We start from the raw sequence: 13,242 nt of genomic DNA, 5'->3' as shown, positions 1-13,242 counted from the left end.
GGAGCAGCACCTCGTCCTGGTCCGAGGAGCCGGCGCTGCCCAACATGGACATCTCGACCGGCCACATGGTCCTGGTAAGGCCCAAACCCGCTCCGCGACCCCGCCTGCGCTCCTGTCGCGTCATGACAGTGGCTCGGGGAGCCCCTTACCTGGCTGCGCGGCCGACACGCAGGGTGTGGCCCCACAGCGGGCTCCTCTGCTGGGGCCTCGGAGCGAGTGGCCGGTGTGACTCAGTGCCCTGCTCCTGCCCTGAGTGCCAGCCCCACGAGCGGACCCGAGAGGTTCTGAGGCTACCGGGTGGGGATAGCATGCATTAGCGCCTACTGTGCGCTGCTTCCTTAACCTCCAACTAACAGACAGCACTTGCCCCTCCCCCAGTCTGGCCAGCATCCTCGGGGTAAGTGAATGTCGCTCGCATGCTGCTCGTGACACACAGGGACACTGGCGGAAGGGAGGGCGCAGGGCTCGGCCTGGCAGGAGGCCCAGGGGCCGGGCAGTCTCCGTGAGGACACGCCAGCGGCCTCTGCAGGGTGGACCTGCTCCCTGTTCCGCCCGCCCCAGCGTGCCGTCCTCAGCGGGACACGCGTGCCGTGGCCGTGTCCTGCCGCTGGCACGGGATTAACCCAGTTTTATTAGGAGAGACGTTCAGAACTCGGCCCTCCTCGCCGCCATCTCCTCCGGGCACAGGGTCCGCTCGCTGCCAGGTCGCAGCCAGGCTCCCTCCTGTCTGGCGCGTGTTCGGCCAGAGCACACGCACTGGGCCCCTCATTGCCCCAGACTCCGTCTTTGTGATGGTTCAGCGCTTCCCTCTGTGGGGACGCCCTGACTTGTTTACTTAACGCCAATGGAGACGGAGGACCACAGACAGCAGGTCCCAGTGTGTCCGCGGCTGTGACAGCACCACAGGCTCCCGAGGCTGGAGTCCGGTGGAGGGCCTCCCACTCTGTCCGCCGTGGTAGAGGGGAGAGGGCCCTCTGGGTCCCTTTCACTAGTACAAGGGCACCAATCTGGTCACGGGGCCACCTGGTGACTCATCGCCCCTCAGTCCTCACCGTCAGCCGCCATCTCGTGGGGGGTAGGTTTGGGGGACACAGGAAACCGCATTTTCACTGAAAAGTCTGACTGCAGAGCCCGGAGGTGGGGCCTGGAGAGGCCCTAAGGCTCCGACAGGCTATGGTGTCACCGGTGTGTCCATTTTGGGGTGCACCGGGGGACGTCTGTCTTGGGGTGCCCGAGTCTGCGAGCAGGAGCCCAGGATGCCGGGCCGTTTGGACCAGATGTGGGGACGGATGCACCATGCGGCTGGGGGGTAGCCTGCAATGAGGCCAAGACCAGCAGCCCACTGTCCGGCCGCTGAGCTGGACACACACATCTTTGCTCTGCCCCAGGGATGGAGGACGGTCCACTGCGCCCTCCCCTCTGCCGGGGCCCCAGGGGTGGAGGACGCCCGGGACAGGGCCACCTGCCTTTACACGCTTCCTCACAGACGTGTGTGGCCGGATAGTGAATCCACTAAATTGTTTTCAACAATATTTGTCCCTTTTAGAAAAGGAAACTCAACCACAGGTCAGGTTTTCAGTGGCTGCAGCGCTGGGCCGTGTGCCTCCGCCACGCTGGCTGGAGGGCGTCGAGGCTCCTGGTGTCCACATCGTGTCGATTTCCGCCGCGCTTACAGCCGAGGAGGCCTCAGGCTCCACGGGACAAGGAAGCACTGCGCTTCCCACGGAGAACCGTGGCGTGGCCTCACGGTGAGCGCACGCGTGGCAGTTAGTTCTCCAGGGAAATGCACGCGCCGCACGCGCTGACCTAGCCTTCACGTGGCCGTGGCATTGCCACGCCTAATGGGAGGTGTCCCTGCAGAAGGTCTCCGACTCCGAGCCCCGATGCAGCGAGAGGCCGAGTGCACCTCCACCCCGGCCCCCCGTCACCATGTGGACGCGCAGCGCGGACTCGAGGCCTGTCTCCTGAGCCAGCACTGTCTCGGGGGTCCCACGGGCCTGGGCAGGAGCCTGGCGACGGAGCGGGAGTGTGCGCACCGTGGATGCGCCACGTGGGCCCTTATGGGGGCCGGGCCTTCCTTGAGGGTCTGTCCTCACTCAGGGTCCTGGCCGTCTGCCCTTCTGCCCACTCTGCCGGCCGGTTCAGGCGCTCTTCCCACCCCACGGCTGTCCTCACACCAGGCCTTGTCCCTCGCCTGGAGTGGAGAGGCCTGGAGACGCCACACACCTGAGCCCCACGAAGCATGTTTGCAAAACACCTCACCCTCTGCACGCAGGTGGCAGGGCTCAGCGCTCAGCTCTGGACCCACAGGCCGTTTGCAGGACTGAGGCCACAGCACGTGGTGAGCGGACCAGAGCTGTGTTCAAAGGGCACGTGAACTCCGACGGCCTCACGCGCAGAGGCTCCAGGACGGTGACCACTGTGACCAGAAGCTGCCGTCGGCCAGTGCGCACTCCCTGAGCCGCCCTGAGGACTCAGAGGCCCCGATAAGCCTCGCCAGGCGGGCGCCATGCGGGCACGGTGCAGGGGTGCGTACTACCTGGAAGGTTCAAGGGGACCCAGAGCCAGTGGGAGTGAGACAGACCCACAGCAGAGGGAGGAGTGGCCAAGGCATCAGAAAATGTAACCGGCACAGCGACCTTCCCGAGTGCAACATGGGAACGTTTCCTGTCGCAAAGCACAGAGGCATCGTTACAGGAAGAAGTGGCGGAGGGACAAGCCCATCACCCTGCAGCCTGGGGGCTGGTCTGGGAGGAGCCTTCGCCCTGTCCTGGTCACTGTGTCCACAGTAGTGACATGCATGTGCTGTGACCTCATGCCAGGAAGCCCATGAAAACAGAATCTCAGAGAGGAGACAGCGGCCGGCGAGGCTGTGCCCGGAGGGAGAGGAGTCTGCCGGGTGACGGAGGACACAGGCCCCACACAGGTGACGGGACCACTGATGAGATCAGTGACCCAGGCGATCCAGGTGGTCTTCGGGGCACCAGGTAACCAGGGCTCAGGGCGAGAGGCCGGCCAGCGCTCAACTGGGGAGGGAGGGTTCCCGGGCAGCTGTGGAGAGGACGTGCGGACAGGCGGGCTGCCCTCGAGAGCCCAGCACATGGCGTGGAGAGCACAGACTTGGATCCGATGAGCTTGGCTCAAAACTGGGACCTTCTGCATCCCGGATGCACCTCAACCTGCATCTCACCTGCAAAGCGGCTCTGCATAGGCCTCCTCCAGCCCCCCCGCGGCCTCCAAGCTGCACGCGCCACCTCACTGGCCTCCCTCGCTCACAGTTGTCCTTACAGATGCCACAAGGGTCGCGACAAAGAAATGGGGCCAGGGCTTCCCCCAAGGGAGGACGTCTCGGCCCAGGACCCGGGACCTGTGGGGCTGGGAAGCCCGGGGCAGGTGGAAAGGGTGGGCTGGATCCGCACTCAGCACAGGGCCTGGTGGGGAGGGGTGGTGCCCATGTTCGCAGGGACGGAGGATCTGGGCGGAGGAGTGGGGAGGCTGCCAATTTCCCACCTGGTTGTGTCCTCGAGGCCTTGTCACACCTGCCCCGGGACACTCCAGGGCCTGGTGATGGGTGCGTGGCAGGGGCCCCGGGCAGGCGGCTTCGCACAAATATGTGAACGTACTGTGTGTACATGCATGGGGTCCCCTCTGGGAAACCCACTGCGTCCCTCCAGAAGGTCAAGGGCCCCTGGGAACCCGCCTATTCCTGGAAGGCTGACACCCTCAGCGAACGTTGGGAGCCAGTCCCGCGTGACGGGCGCCATGGTCAGCCGTGCAGGCAGTGACATGGATGGAAGAGCCCAGGGCACGGCCACCGGTCGGCCCCGCGGGTCCCCTGCTGTTCAGGCTGAGCAGCCCGAGCTCAGGCTTTGGGGATGTGACAAAAAACGTTGACTTGATCCTGTCCCCCTTCGAGGCAAAGCGCAGAGGACGTCACCAGGACACCGGCCTGCAGAGCCTGCCCAAAGCACCCGCGTCCACAGGGAGGGGTGTGGACCCAGCGCCACACGTGCCCTCTGCCCCTGGAACACGAGGCCTGAGTAGCCACTGGCGTCCCTGAGCGTGTGTATGTGGCGGCTGCTGTCCCCGGGAGCCCTGGGGAATGGACGTCACAACAGGGAGGGACCCCAGGCTTCGCGCCACAGAAGGGGAGCTCCTGCCGCCGCACTGACCTGGTGTGGGCGTGGCAGACCCACGGGTGGGGGGCGTGTCCCCGAGCTGGCACAGGCACCGCCGCACGTCGGTATGCCTCTCCCACGGACGCGTGGCCTCCACCACCACAGCTCCACGCGCCTCGAGTCTCATTAGGAGCCTGTGTTCCCACGTGGCGCCTGGCTGGTCTCGCTCACAGCCACGTGTCTCCACCACACTCCTGGCCTGAGCGCACTCACACGGACCTCCCGTGTCGGCCAGCTGCTCACCCAGGAGCCCCTCGGAGAGTGTCCTCAAGGGGAAGGTGACAGGCCACCGAGAGGCAGCGCCCCCCTCGTCCTGCTCCCTCCCTGACGCGGCTCCACTCCTGGGCATGGCCTCCGCCTCCCCTCGGGGGAGCTCGTCTACACAGGATGTGACGTCCTCTCTCGCCCTGACGTTCACACAAAGGCCTCCTGGGCGTGAAAGCCCACAAATGCCTTGAGGGAGACACGCCGCTCGCCTGCACGTGAACCAGGTGTGAGTGGCCTGCTGGGGTCCTCCTCCGAGGGCAGCCGTGGGCAGCCGTGGGCAGCCGTGGGCAGCCGGCACACGCTACGTCACGTGGGGCTCCGTGGTGGGAGTCCTGGGCTGTGTTGACTCTCAGAGCAGGAAGATGGGGCCAGGGGCCAGGGGCCAGAGTCAGGGTGACGGACGGACAGGTGTGAGGACAGGGGCTGCTGCTGGCCGGGAACCTGTCGCTGGAGTCCGTGAGGTGGCGTGGGTGACCTCTCCGCCGCGGCTGCGGAGTGCGCGGCTAACGCCTGGGGCGTGGGTGGCTTTTCAGAGCCTCCTGGGTCTCATCCCAACCTGTCCTCCGGCTGCCATTTCCCACCTGGCCGTGTCCTCGAGGCCTCGTCACACCTGCCCCGGGACACTCTTGGGCCTGAAACCAACCCGCGCCCGCTTCTCACTGCTCGAGGCTTCTCACGCTCCAGGAAGGATCAGTCAGCCCTACTGGACCCTGTGGGCGCAGTGCCCAGTGTGTGCCTGGCGCACAGTAGGTGTTAGTCGCTGATCAGCAGGCCCCGCCCTCTCCGCCTTCACCCTTGAAGGGGGCTCATCCAGCTGCCTCCAAAGTGAGTGAGTCCCAGCTCTGAATGTGCTTCTGTTTTGAGCCCGTTTGCAGGACCTGAGCCTGCGCTGCTGAGCTCACACAGCAGGCTGCGCCTCGTCTTCCGTGCTTCGTCTCTCAGCTTCTGCGAAGACGGAGTGCTCGCTCCCTCCTCTCCCTCCTCGGGCGGCCGTCACAGCTGAGCAGGTGTCCTGGTGGGTTTAACCTTGACCAGGTCAGAAGTTCCCGCCTCTGCCTGGCTCCCAGGTCACTGCCGGGTCCCTCTCACTCTGTTTACCCTTAAAGTAACCATTTTTAAGGTCAGCACTTGTGGAGACTGACTTTCTTTTTTAAAATTTTTTGTTAATCCTCAGCTGAGGATATTTTCCCATTGATTTTTAGAGAGTGGAAGGGAGGAAGGGAGGGAGACAGACAGACAGACACATCCATTCGAGCGACACATCGATTGGTTGCCTCCTGCACACACTCTGTCCGGGACGGGGGATCGAACCTGCAACCCAGGCACATGCCTTGACCAGGAATCGAACCCAAGACCCTTCAGGGCGTGGGGCTGGAGCTCTAACCACTGAGCACCCCGGCCCACGTAACGCCCATTTTAACAGGTGTTTTTTGTTTCCTTCACCATTTCTCCTTCATTCTTAGTTTGGGATAAAATTTATTTGTTTTTCTACCTGAAATATATCCTTTTTCAGTCAGAAAATCTACCAAGCTTGTGTCTGGAAAACTCTTCGATTGATCCTCACACTTGCATAGCCGAGGAGCCAGGATCAGATTCCCGTCGCTTTTCTCTCGTCGCTTTGAAAAGACTGTTTTCCTGCCTTGGGGGCTGTCGCTGCGGCCGGTCGGGCCCTTCTGCGTCAGGCACACTGTCCCCTCAATCCGCACCTCGCTGGTCCGGGATTTCCTTGTGCCCGTGATGGGGCTGATTTCATTGTTCTTTTCGCCCTGGTCTTTCTGTGGCTTCTGAACTGGAGAAGCCTGTATGCCATCAGTGCCAGGAAACAGCACACTGTGTGTGGTTCAAAGGACTCTCCCACCCTCCCAGTTCCCCGGCCTCCCAGGGGCTGTCACTCGGCCTCCGCTGCCCTCGGGGATCCCCAGCTCTCTCCTCTCCATGTCTCTCCTCAGTGGAGTCCAGTCTCCCAGGGACCCCGCCCATGGCGTTCCCCCCCTTCAAGGGGTACGTTTTCACTGTAGCCGTGCCATTCCTTCTCTGTGAAATCGCCTGCTGTGCTCTTCTTGTCATGTTGTTGATTCCCACTCCAGCGTCCTCATCATTACGATGCAGTCCCTCACCGAGACCCCGGACAGCCACCTCTGCGCTGTGAGCCTCCGTCCTCCGACCAGGCGAGGCCTATGTGGAGTCCCTGGGGAACCCTAGCGCTGAGAGTGGGCCTGCTGAGGGTCCTGGTGTATGGGTTCACGGCCAACTCCTGCCTCCGGCAGGCAGGCCCCGTGGCCCCTCGGGCTCAGTGACAGCCAGGCCTTCCCCCTCCCCCCAGGGCCTGGGCGTCTGCGGTCACGTGGCTCCTGCCGTGGTGTCCACACCCCTCTTCTTTCGGATTCCTGAGGGGTCCCCTTAATCTTGTGAGAGGCTGGCCTGCCACCGGCCCAGTGCCTCCCAGTGTCTTGTGGGGAAGGGTCTTCAGGTGACCCCGCCTTCTACTGTCTGGGAACATACGTCCACGCCAGTCAAACCAAGAGAGCACGGGGCCAGTGGCAGGCCGCCGTCGGTTCACACCACCTGCCGGTCCACCTGCGGACCGATGGCCTGCCGACCGATGTCACATCCTGCGTGATAAAGAAAGGCGTCCGAGGGGCCGCCTGTGAGAGAGGGCGCACCGTGCCCTCGCCAGCGGCTCCCCGCTCCCCTTCCTGTGTGCGGGCGGGCCTGACCGCCCTTCGCAGGCACTGCGCACCGTGTGTCACTGAGCCTGGCTGCGCGGGGACTGGCGCCTCGGTCAGCAGGCGGGGGCAGGTGAGTGGCCCTGCATGGGGAAACCCGGCGCACACGTTGGACGAGGGTGACGGAGACTGTTGGGGGGCAGGCTCCGGCTGCGTGAGCTGGACAGGAGGGCAGAGGGTGGCACCGTGTGACCCATGCCACTGCTCCCCCACCCCTCGCAAACGCACGGTGCGTCATTCCTGCAGTTGAGCTGAAAAAAAGATGGAAAATATCTTGGATAGTCTTTTCTCTAACTTCACCCTAAGCAGTGAAAATGGTTTTTGATAGGTCAACTTTCTTCTCTCCTCTACTTCGAACTCCGCATCTCAAAGCAATTGGGTGAGGAGTGTTGGCCGCGGCTCTCGGTGGCTGTGGCTGACCCGGAGCCCCACTGTCCCTTTTCTCCGCGGGGCGGCAGCTGCTCCGCGGCTGACAGGAAGGCCTGGGACACAGGCTCGGCTCCAGGCTCTGCTCCCTCTTAGCAAGCTTGGTTGGTGAAGAGAAGATACATTTTTGAGTCTTGTGTGAGCTGTTCCAGTATTGGTGACATGTCTCTCCTCCTATTCTTATCTTATTGCACATTGGGAGTTAAAACCAAAGTACTTGGCCTGGCTGGGTGCTCAGTGGTTGGAGCATCATGCCATACACTGAACGGCTGTGGGCTCGAGTCCTGGTCAGGGCACATACCTGGGTTGTCGGTTTGATCCCCATTTGGGGCACGTACAGCGGCAATGGATCGATGTTTCTCACAGCGATGTTTCTCTCTCACATCGATGTTTCTCTATCCCTCTTTCTCTCTAGAATCAGTAAACATATTCTTGGTGAGGATTAAAAATAATAATAAATAAGAAAGGGAGAGAGAGAAGGAAGGAGGGAAGGAGGGAGGGAGGGAGAGAGGGAGGGAGGGAGGGAGAAAAGGAAGAGAAGGAAGGAAGGAAGGAAGGCAGGAAGGAAGGAAGGAAGGGAGGGAGGGAGGGAGGGAGGGAGGGAGGGAAGGGAGGGAGGGAGGGAGGGAGGGAGGGAGGAAGGAAGGAGGGAAGGAAGGAAGGAAGGAGGAAGGGAAGGAAGGAAGGAAGGAGGGAAGGAAGGAAGGAACGAAGGAGGGAGGGAAGGAAGGAAGGAAGGAAGGAAGGAAGGAAGGAAGGAAGGAAGGGAGGGAGGGAGGGAGGGAAGGAAGGAAGGAAGGAGGGAGGGAGGGAGGGAGGGAGGGAGGGAGGGAGGGAGGGAGGGAGGGAGGGAAGGAAGGAAGGAAGGAGAGCAAGAGAGCGGAGGGGGCCTGGGGCCTCATGAGCGCCGTTGGAATCCCTGCCGGTACTTTCCACTGTGTGTGGACCTGGTGCTTCCCATCCACACGAGAGCGAGCTCCTGCCGCCGACTGTCTCCGGGGCACCTCACACCACTCACTGAAATTCCTTCTTCCTAAAAACATCATCGGGAAATCATAATGAGCACATCACAGGCACAGAACACAAAAGGCTGTTCTAAGAAAAGATCTGGGCTTTGTGATGGGGGAGAAGCCGTCTGCGTTGCTAGGCAACCGTTCCTCCTCTTTCCTGGGCCTGAAAGGTCCCCGTGATCACCATTGTCGTCATCTCCTGGGCTTCTTCCCGTCAGTCGGGTGACGGTGCAGGTGTGGGGGTCCGAGACCGTGGCCTGGAATTGGCCGTTTGAATCTTGTGGGTGCCCTTCAGCCGGGGAGGGTGGGGGTGGCCATTGAACACAGGAATCGGCTGTTGCACAACACGCGGAGGCCGTCACTGACGCCTGCTGTGAAGCCCGCCCCGAGGATGCGGGCACCGATGCCATCGCCGCAGCCAACCCGAGCCCCATTTCTCCATCACAGCGCTGCCTGTCCGTCCCCGCGGCCCGGCGCCTGGGCGCCGGCGATGCTGCCGGCCCGGGGTCCGGTTCCTCCCAGAATTTGTTGGGCCTGGAGACCTCCCCGGGTTGGTGCCTTCAGGCCGCGGGCCACGCTCCCCCTTCACTTCCCTCCGTCCTGTCAGCTCTCGGGAAGCCCCGCTTGGTTTGCAACTGGCTTTTGTACATAAACGGAATTTCTAAGAAACTCTGGCTTCAAGTGTATTTCACATGTCAATGCACATGGTGGAGGCCAACATCCACATTTTATTTCCTCACTTAATAAGGCCTGTGTATTCACTTACAGCAGCGGTTCTCAACCTGTGGGTCGCGACCCCCTTTGGCGGTCGAACGACCCTTTCACAGGGGTCGCCTAAGACCATCCTGCATATCAGATATTTACATGACGATTCATAACAGTAGCAACATTACAGTTATGAAGTAGCAACGAAAATAATTTTATGGTCGGGGGTCACCACAACATGAGGAACTGTATTTAAAGGGCCAGAAGGTTGAGAACCACCGACTTACAGTAATAACAGTTGCTGTAAAACAAATACGTGCAAATGCATCGTCCCTGCTTCTGTCATTTATAAGGAGGAGGCAGAAATGGGCGTTAGCGGGGTCACCGTCCTGATGTCTATTCCATGTCAGAGTCTCAGAAACGCTCCCTTCCTTGTACGGTCAGCGGCAGCCTCTGTGCTAAAAGTTCACAAACTCAACGATCCACGGGGATGAGGGGCTTCATTGCCGCCAGGCATAGGTGTGACTTGGGCGAGGACAGGATGAGGAGAGTGTGGTCCGTTCAGAATGATCAGATGGACCTGCTGTGTGCTCAGTGGTTAGAGCGGCACCTGCCCTGCCAAGGTTGCAGGCTCGACCCCCAGTCAGGGCACATACAAGGAGCAGCCAATGAATGCGTGAATAAGTGGAACAACAAGTCCATGTTTCTCTCTCTCTCCTTTCCTCTTTCTCTAAAATCAATTTTTAAAAATTAGAATGATTGGATTTATCTCTTCAATTTTTATGTGGTGTCTTCCGACTCTTCCACTGTTTCTCACTTACCTTTGAAGGAGAACAGATCATTGGTAGAAATAAGACACCTTACCTGTAATGTCTTTTTGTTGTTAATCCTCACCCGAGGAGACTTTTTCCATTGATTAGAGAGTGCAAAGGGAGGGAGGAGGGAGGGAAAGAGAAAGAAACATTGATGTGAGAGAAACACATCAAGTGGTTGCCTCCCGCACACACACCAGCTGGGCTGGGGATCAAGCTTGCAACCCAGGTACGTGCCCTTGACCGAGAATCAAACCTGAGACCCTTCAGTGTGCTGGCCGGCGCTCTAACCACTTAGCCACCGTCCAGGGCATCACCTGTAATGTTTTGTCTGAGAAACAGCTAGTTTAGGAGTTTGAGATGCCTTGGGTAGATATTTTAAACTTTTAAAAGGCAAAAATTAGCCCCGACCGGTTTGGCTCAGTGGATAGAGCGTCGGCCTGCGGACTGAAGGGTCCCAGGTTCAATTCTGGTCAAGGGCATGTACCTTGGTTGCAGGCACATCCCCAGTGGGGAGTGTGCAGGAGGCAGCTGATGGATGTTTCTCTCTCATCGATGTTTCTAACTCTCTATCCCTCTCCCTTCCTCTCTGTAAAAAGTCAATAAAATATATTTTTTTAAAAAGGAAAAAATTAGTAGAACTAACATAAAATCTAATTAATTTTTCTTCAGACATGTGTTCATTGAAGCAGCTACGACTCACATTTAAAACCACGACATTGTCCATGGCGGTGGGTTTTTGTCTGGACCAAGTCACAGAAGGAAGCGAGATGCAGGAGGCGTGTTGTGAGGCGGTGGCCTGGCTGAGGTGGCTCTCATTAGCACGCGTCCCCTTAGTAACTGTGTAATTAATTGCACGCAGCCCAGGGAAGCCGTGGAAATTGCATTCTGAGATGTATCAAAGCTGACTTATGCTTCAGACGTCCATGCAATTTACCATTAATGAAGCTGAGATGGAAGCCCCGTCTATAATTATTCCTCACTATTTGAATGACAAGCAAAGAATTTTATCAGCAGACTTTTAAATGAAAGGGGATTAGCAGCTAATGTGCAAATTGTTCAACTTCTTAATGAAAATAATTCTGAAGAAAATGTTTAGTGGAAAGAGAGGTTTGATGAAAGCATTTGCCATTAAAATAGCCATTTTAATGAGTCTCCATATGACTTTGTCTACGTTTGCCAGCAGGGTGCAAATATCTCTGAAAGCAGATGAATATTTTATAGGATCTGAGCTGCTCGTGTGTCCCAGGAATGGCTCGTGCAGTATTCCCACATAGCCGGCGAAGGTGAGAGAGCTACGAGCCAAAGCTGGAAAATGTTAAATGTATAAGAATATTCTAGAAGAAATCACAGTTTGCTTATTAGCATAGGAAGCTGCCTTTCACCCTCTGAGTGCTCATGTAATACTATAGACAGTAGATGTCGTTAAAGAAGACTTGTTAATGAAGCACTGGTATCCATTCGTCCAAAATGGTCCGTTTGCGTCAATGCTGTGGCTCAGAGTCTCACCTGCGTTTCCAGTGACCCTGACCTTACCTTCACCCTCGTGTCTGACACGGGGGACACGTGGCCACGGAGCTGCCGCCCGTCCTCAAGGTGGGGCCAGGGGCACACCCTGGATTCATTCAACAGATATTTACTGGCACTTCAGGCCGGCTTTTTTGGAGCCTGAAAACACATCCCATGTTTACTTCTTCGTCATGATTGTTCCCTGAGTTACAAGTGTGGACTGAGTCCTAGGTTGACGGCCGCTTGTGGTTAGAGCCCCGCGGCACTGTGAGCGGGAAAGGCACCATCCGGTTTCTGGCAGCTCCGAGCCTGGCCTGGGAGGAATGGCACTTCTAGGGCAGCTCGTGTGTGTGCCGGGCCCGGCTGGGCTGGAGGTGCTGCTGGCCACAGCCAGGCCCAGGCAGGGCTGGAGGTGCTGCAGGCCACAGCCGGGCCCAGGCAGGGCTGGAGGTGCTGCTGGCCACAGCCGGGCCCAGGCAGGGCTGGAGGTGCTGCAGGCCACAGCCGGGCCCAGGCAGGGCTGGAGGTGCTGCTGGCCACAGCCAGGCCCAGGCAGGGCTGGAGGTGCTGCAGGCCACAGCCGGGCCCCACTGGGCTGAGGGTCTCCCGACGTCTGAGCCCCCACACCCGGCATCCAAGCAGGTGCTATACATGGTGCAGATGTGCAATCTTCATTTCTTAGCAAGTCTGTTTTCTCAAGCCTGATATCTGGTTGGTATCAGCCCAAATGGATCTGGTTGGTCTCGGCCCGAATGGGTCTTAGGACACTGAACCCACCAGCTCCCACAGTGACAGAACTATTCCAGGTTAATTGAGTTTGGGGTTAAGCTATCGGCTAATAATTTTCTCTGGTATTTTGGGCAAATGTATCTTCCCTGAGATCCATGCACTGGCTAAGATGACAGAGATCGAATGTCCAGACATGCTGTCCACGTGACAAGGCGCGGACGCTGTTGGCGCTGGCGGTGGGCGGTGTGTTTCTCGGTGCGGATGCAGGCTTTTGACTTTGGGTGAGCTAAGGCTGTGACTGAGACTGCGCCTCGCTGTGGCTGTCTGAGGGATGAAGAGTTGAGACAATTACAGAATATTTTACAGAATATTTTTAAATGGTTGCAGAAATTTGGAAGTATGAAGAAGAACAGGTGAGATAATGAAATGAGCTGAATCTACATTAACTAAGTGAAAATCTCCTCATTTGCTCTGTTAGCCAATCCCAGCGGCTCTACCCACTTCTCCCCTCACTCCATCCCCAGCCTCAGCCGCTGGGATCCGTGTGGATGGTCCCGGCTCGTGCATCGACCCTGCCTGGAGCCAGTGACATTTTAAAAGTATCTTGTCATCATGTGCCTCTCACCTTAAACCTCTCCATGGCCTCCCTTTGCTGTTAAAGTAAATGTTACCTTAAAGGCATCCAGACCTGGGAGGGGGCACACAATAGAATATACAGACATCATATCATAAAGCTGTACACCTAAAATTTATATACTGTTACTAACCAATGTTACCCCCATAAGTTAATTTTTAAAAAAAAACTTCAATACCTGGTCTGTGTAGCTCACTGGTTGGAGCATTGGCCTGAGCACTGACGGGTCTTGAGCCTTTCTGGTCA

General features: G+C 58.4%; 1 protein-coding gene across 1 annotated transcript in view; it reads left to right on the top strand.

The window, feature by feature from the left end:
* Positions 1 to 6: 6 nt before the first annotated feature.
* The window catches only part of LOC102427516 (receptor-type tyrosine-protein phosphatase N2-like), a gene marked incomplete at its 3' end in the record, with an annotated part of 42,751 nt that continues 29,515 nt past the window's right edge, over positions 7 to 13,242 (top strand). The window contains exon 1 of the mRNA XM_023748264.1: positions 7 to 74. Within this exon, the coding sequence (XP_023604032.1) occupies positions 45 to 74 (30 nt within the window). The remainder of the gene's footprint in view (positions 75 to 13,242) is intronic.

Source organism: Myotis lucifugus, unplaced genomic scaffold (assembly GCF_000147115.1).
Source record: "Myotis lucifugus unplaced genomic scaffold, Myoluc2.0 scaffold_1233, whole genome shotgun sequence".
In the NCBI taxonomy this organism is placed as follows: domain Eukaryota; kingdom Metazoa; phylum Chordata; class Mammalia; order Chiroptera; family Vespertilionidae; genus Myotis; species Myotis lucifugus.
This window is presented reverse-complemented; position numbering and strand designations above follow the sequence as displayed.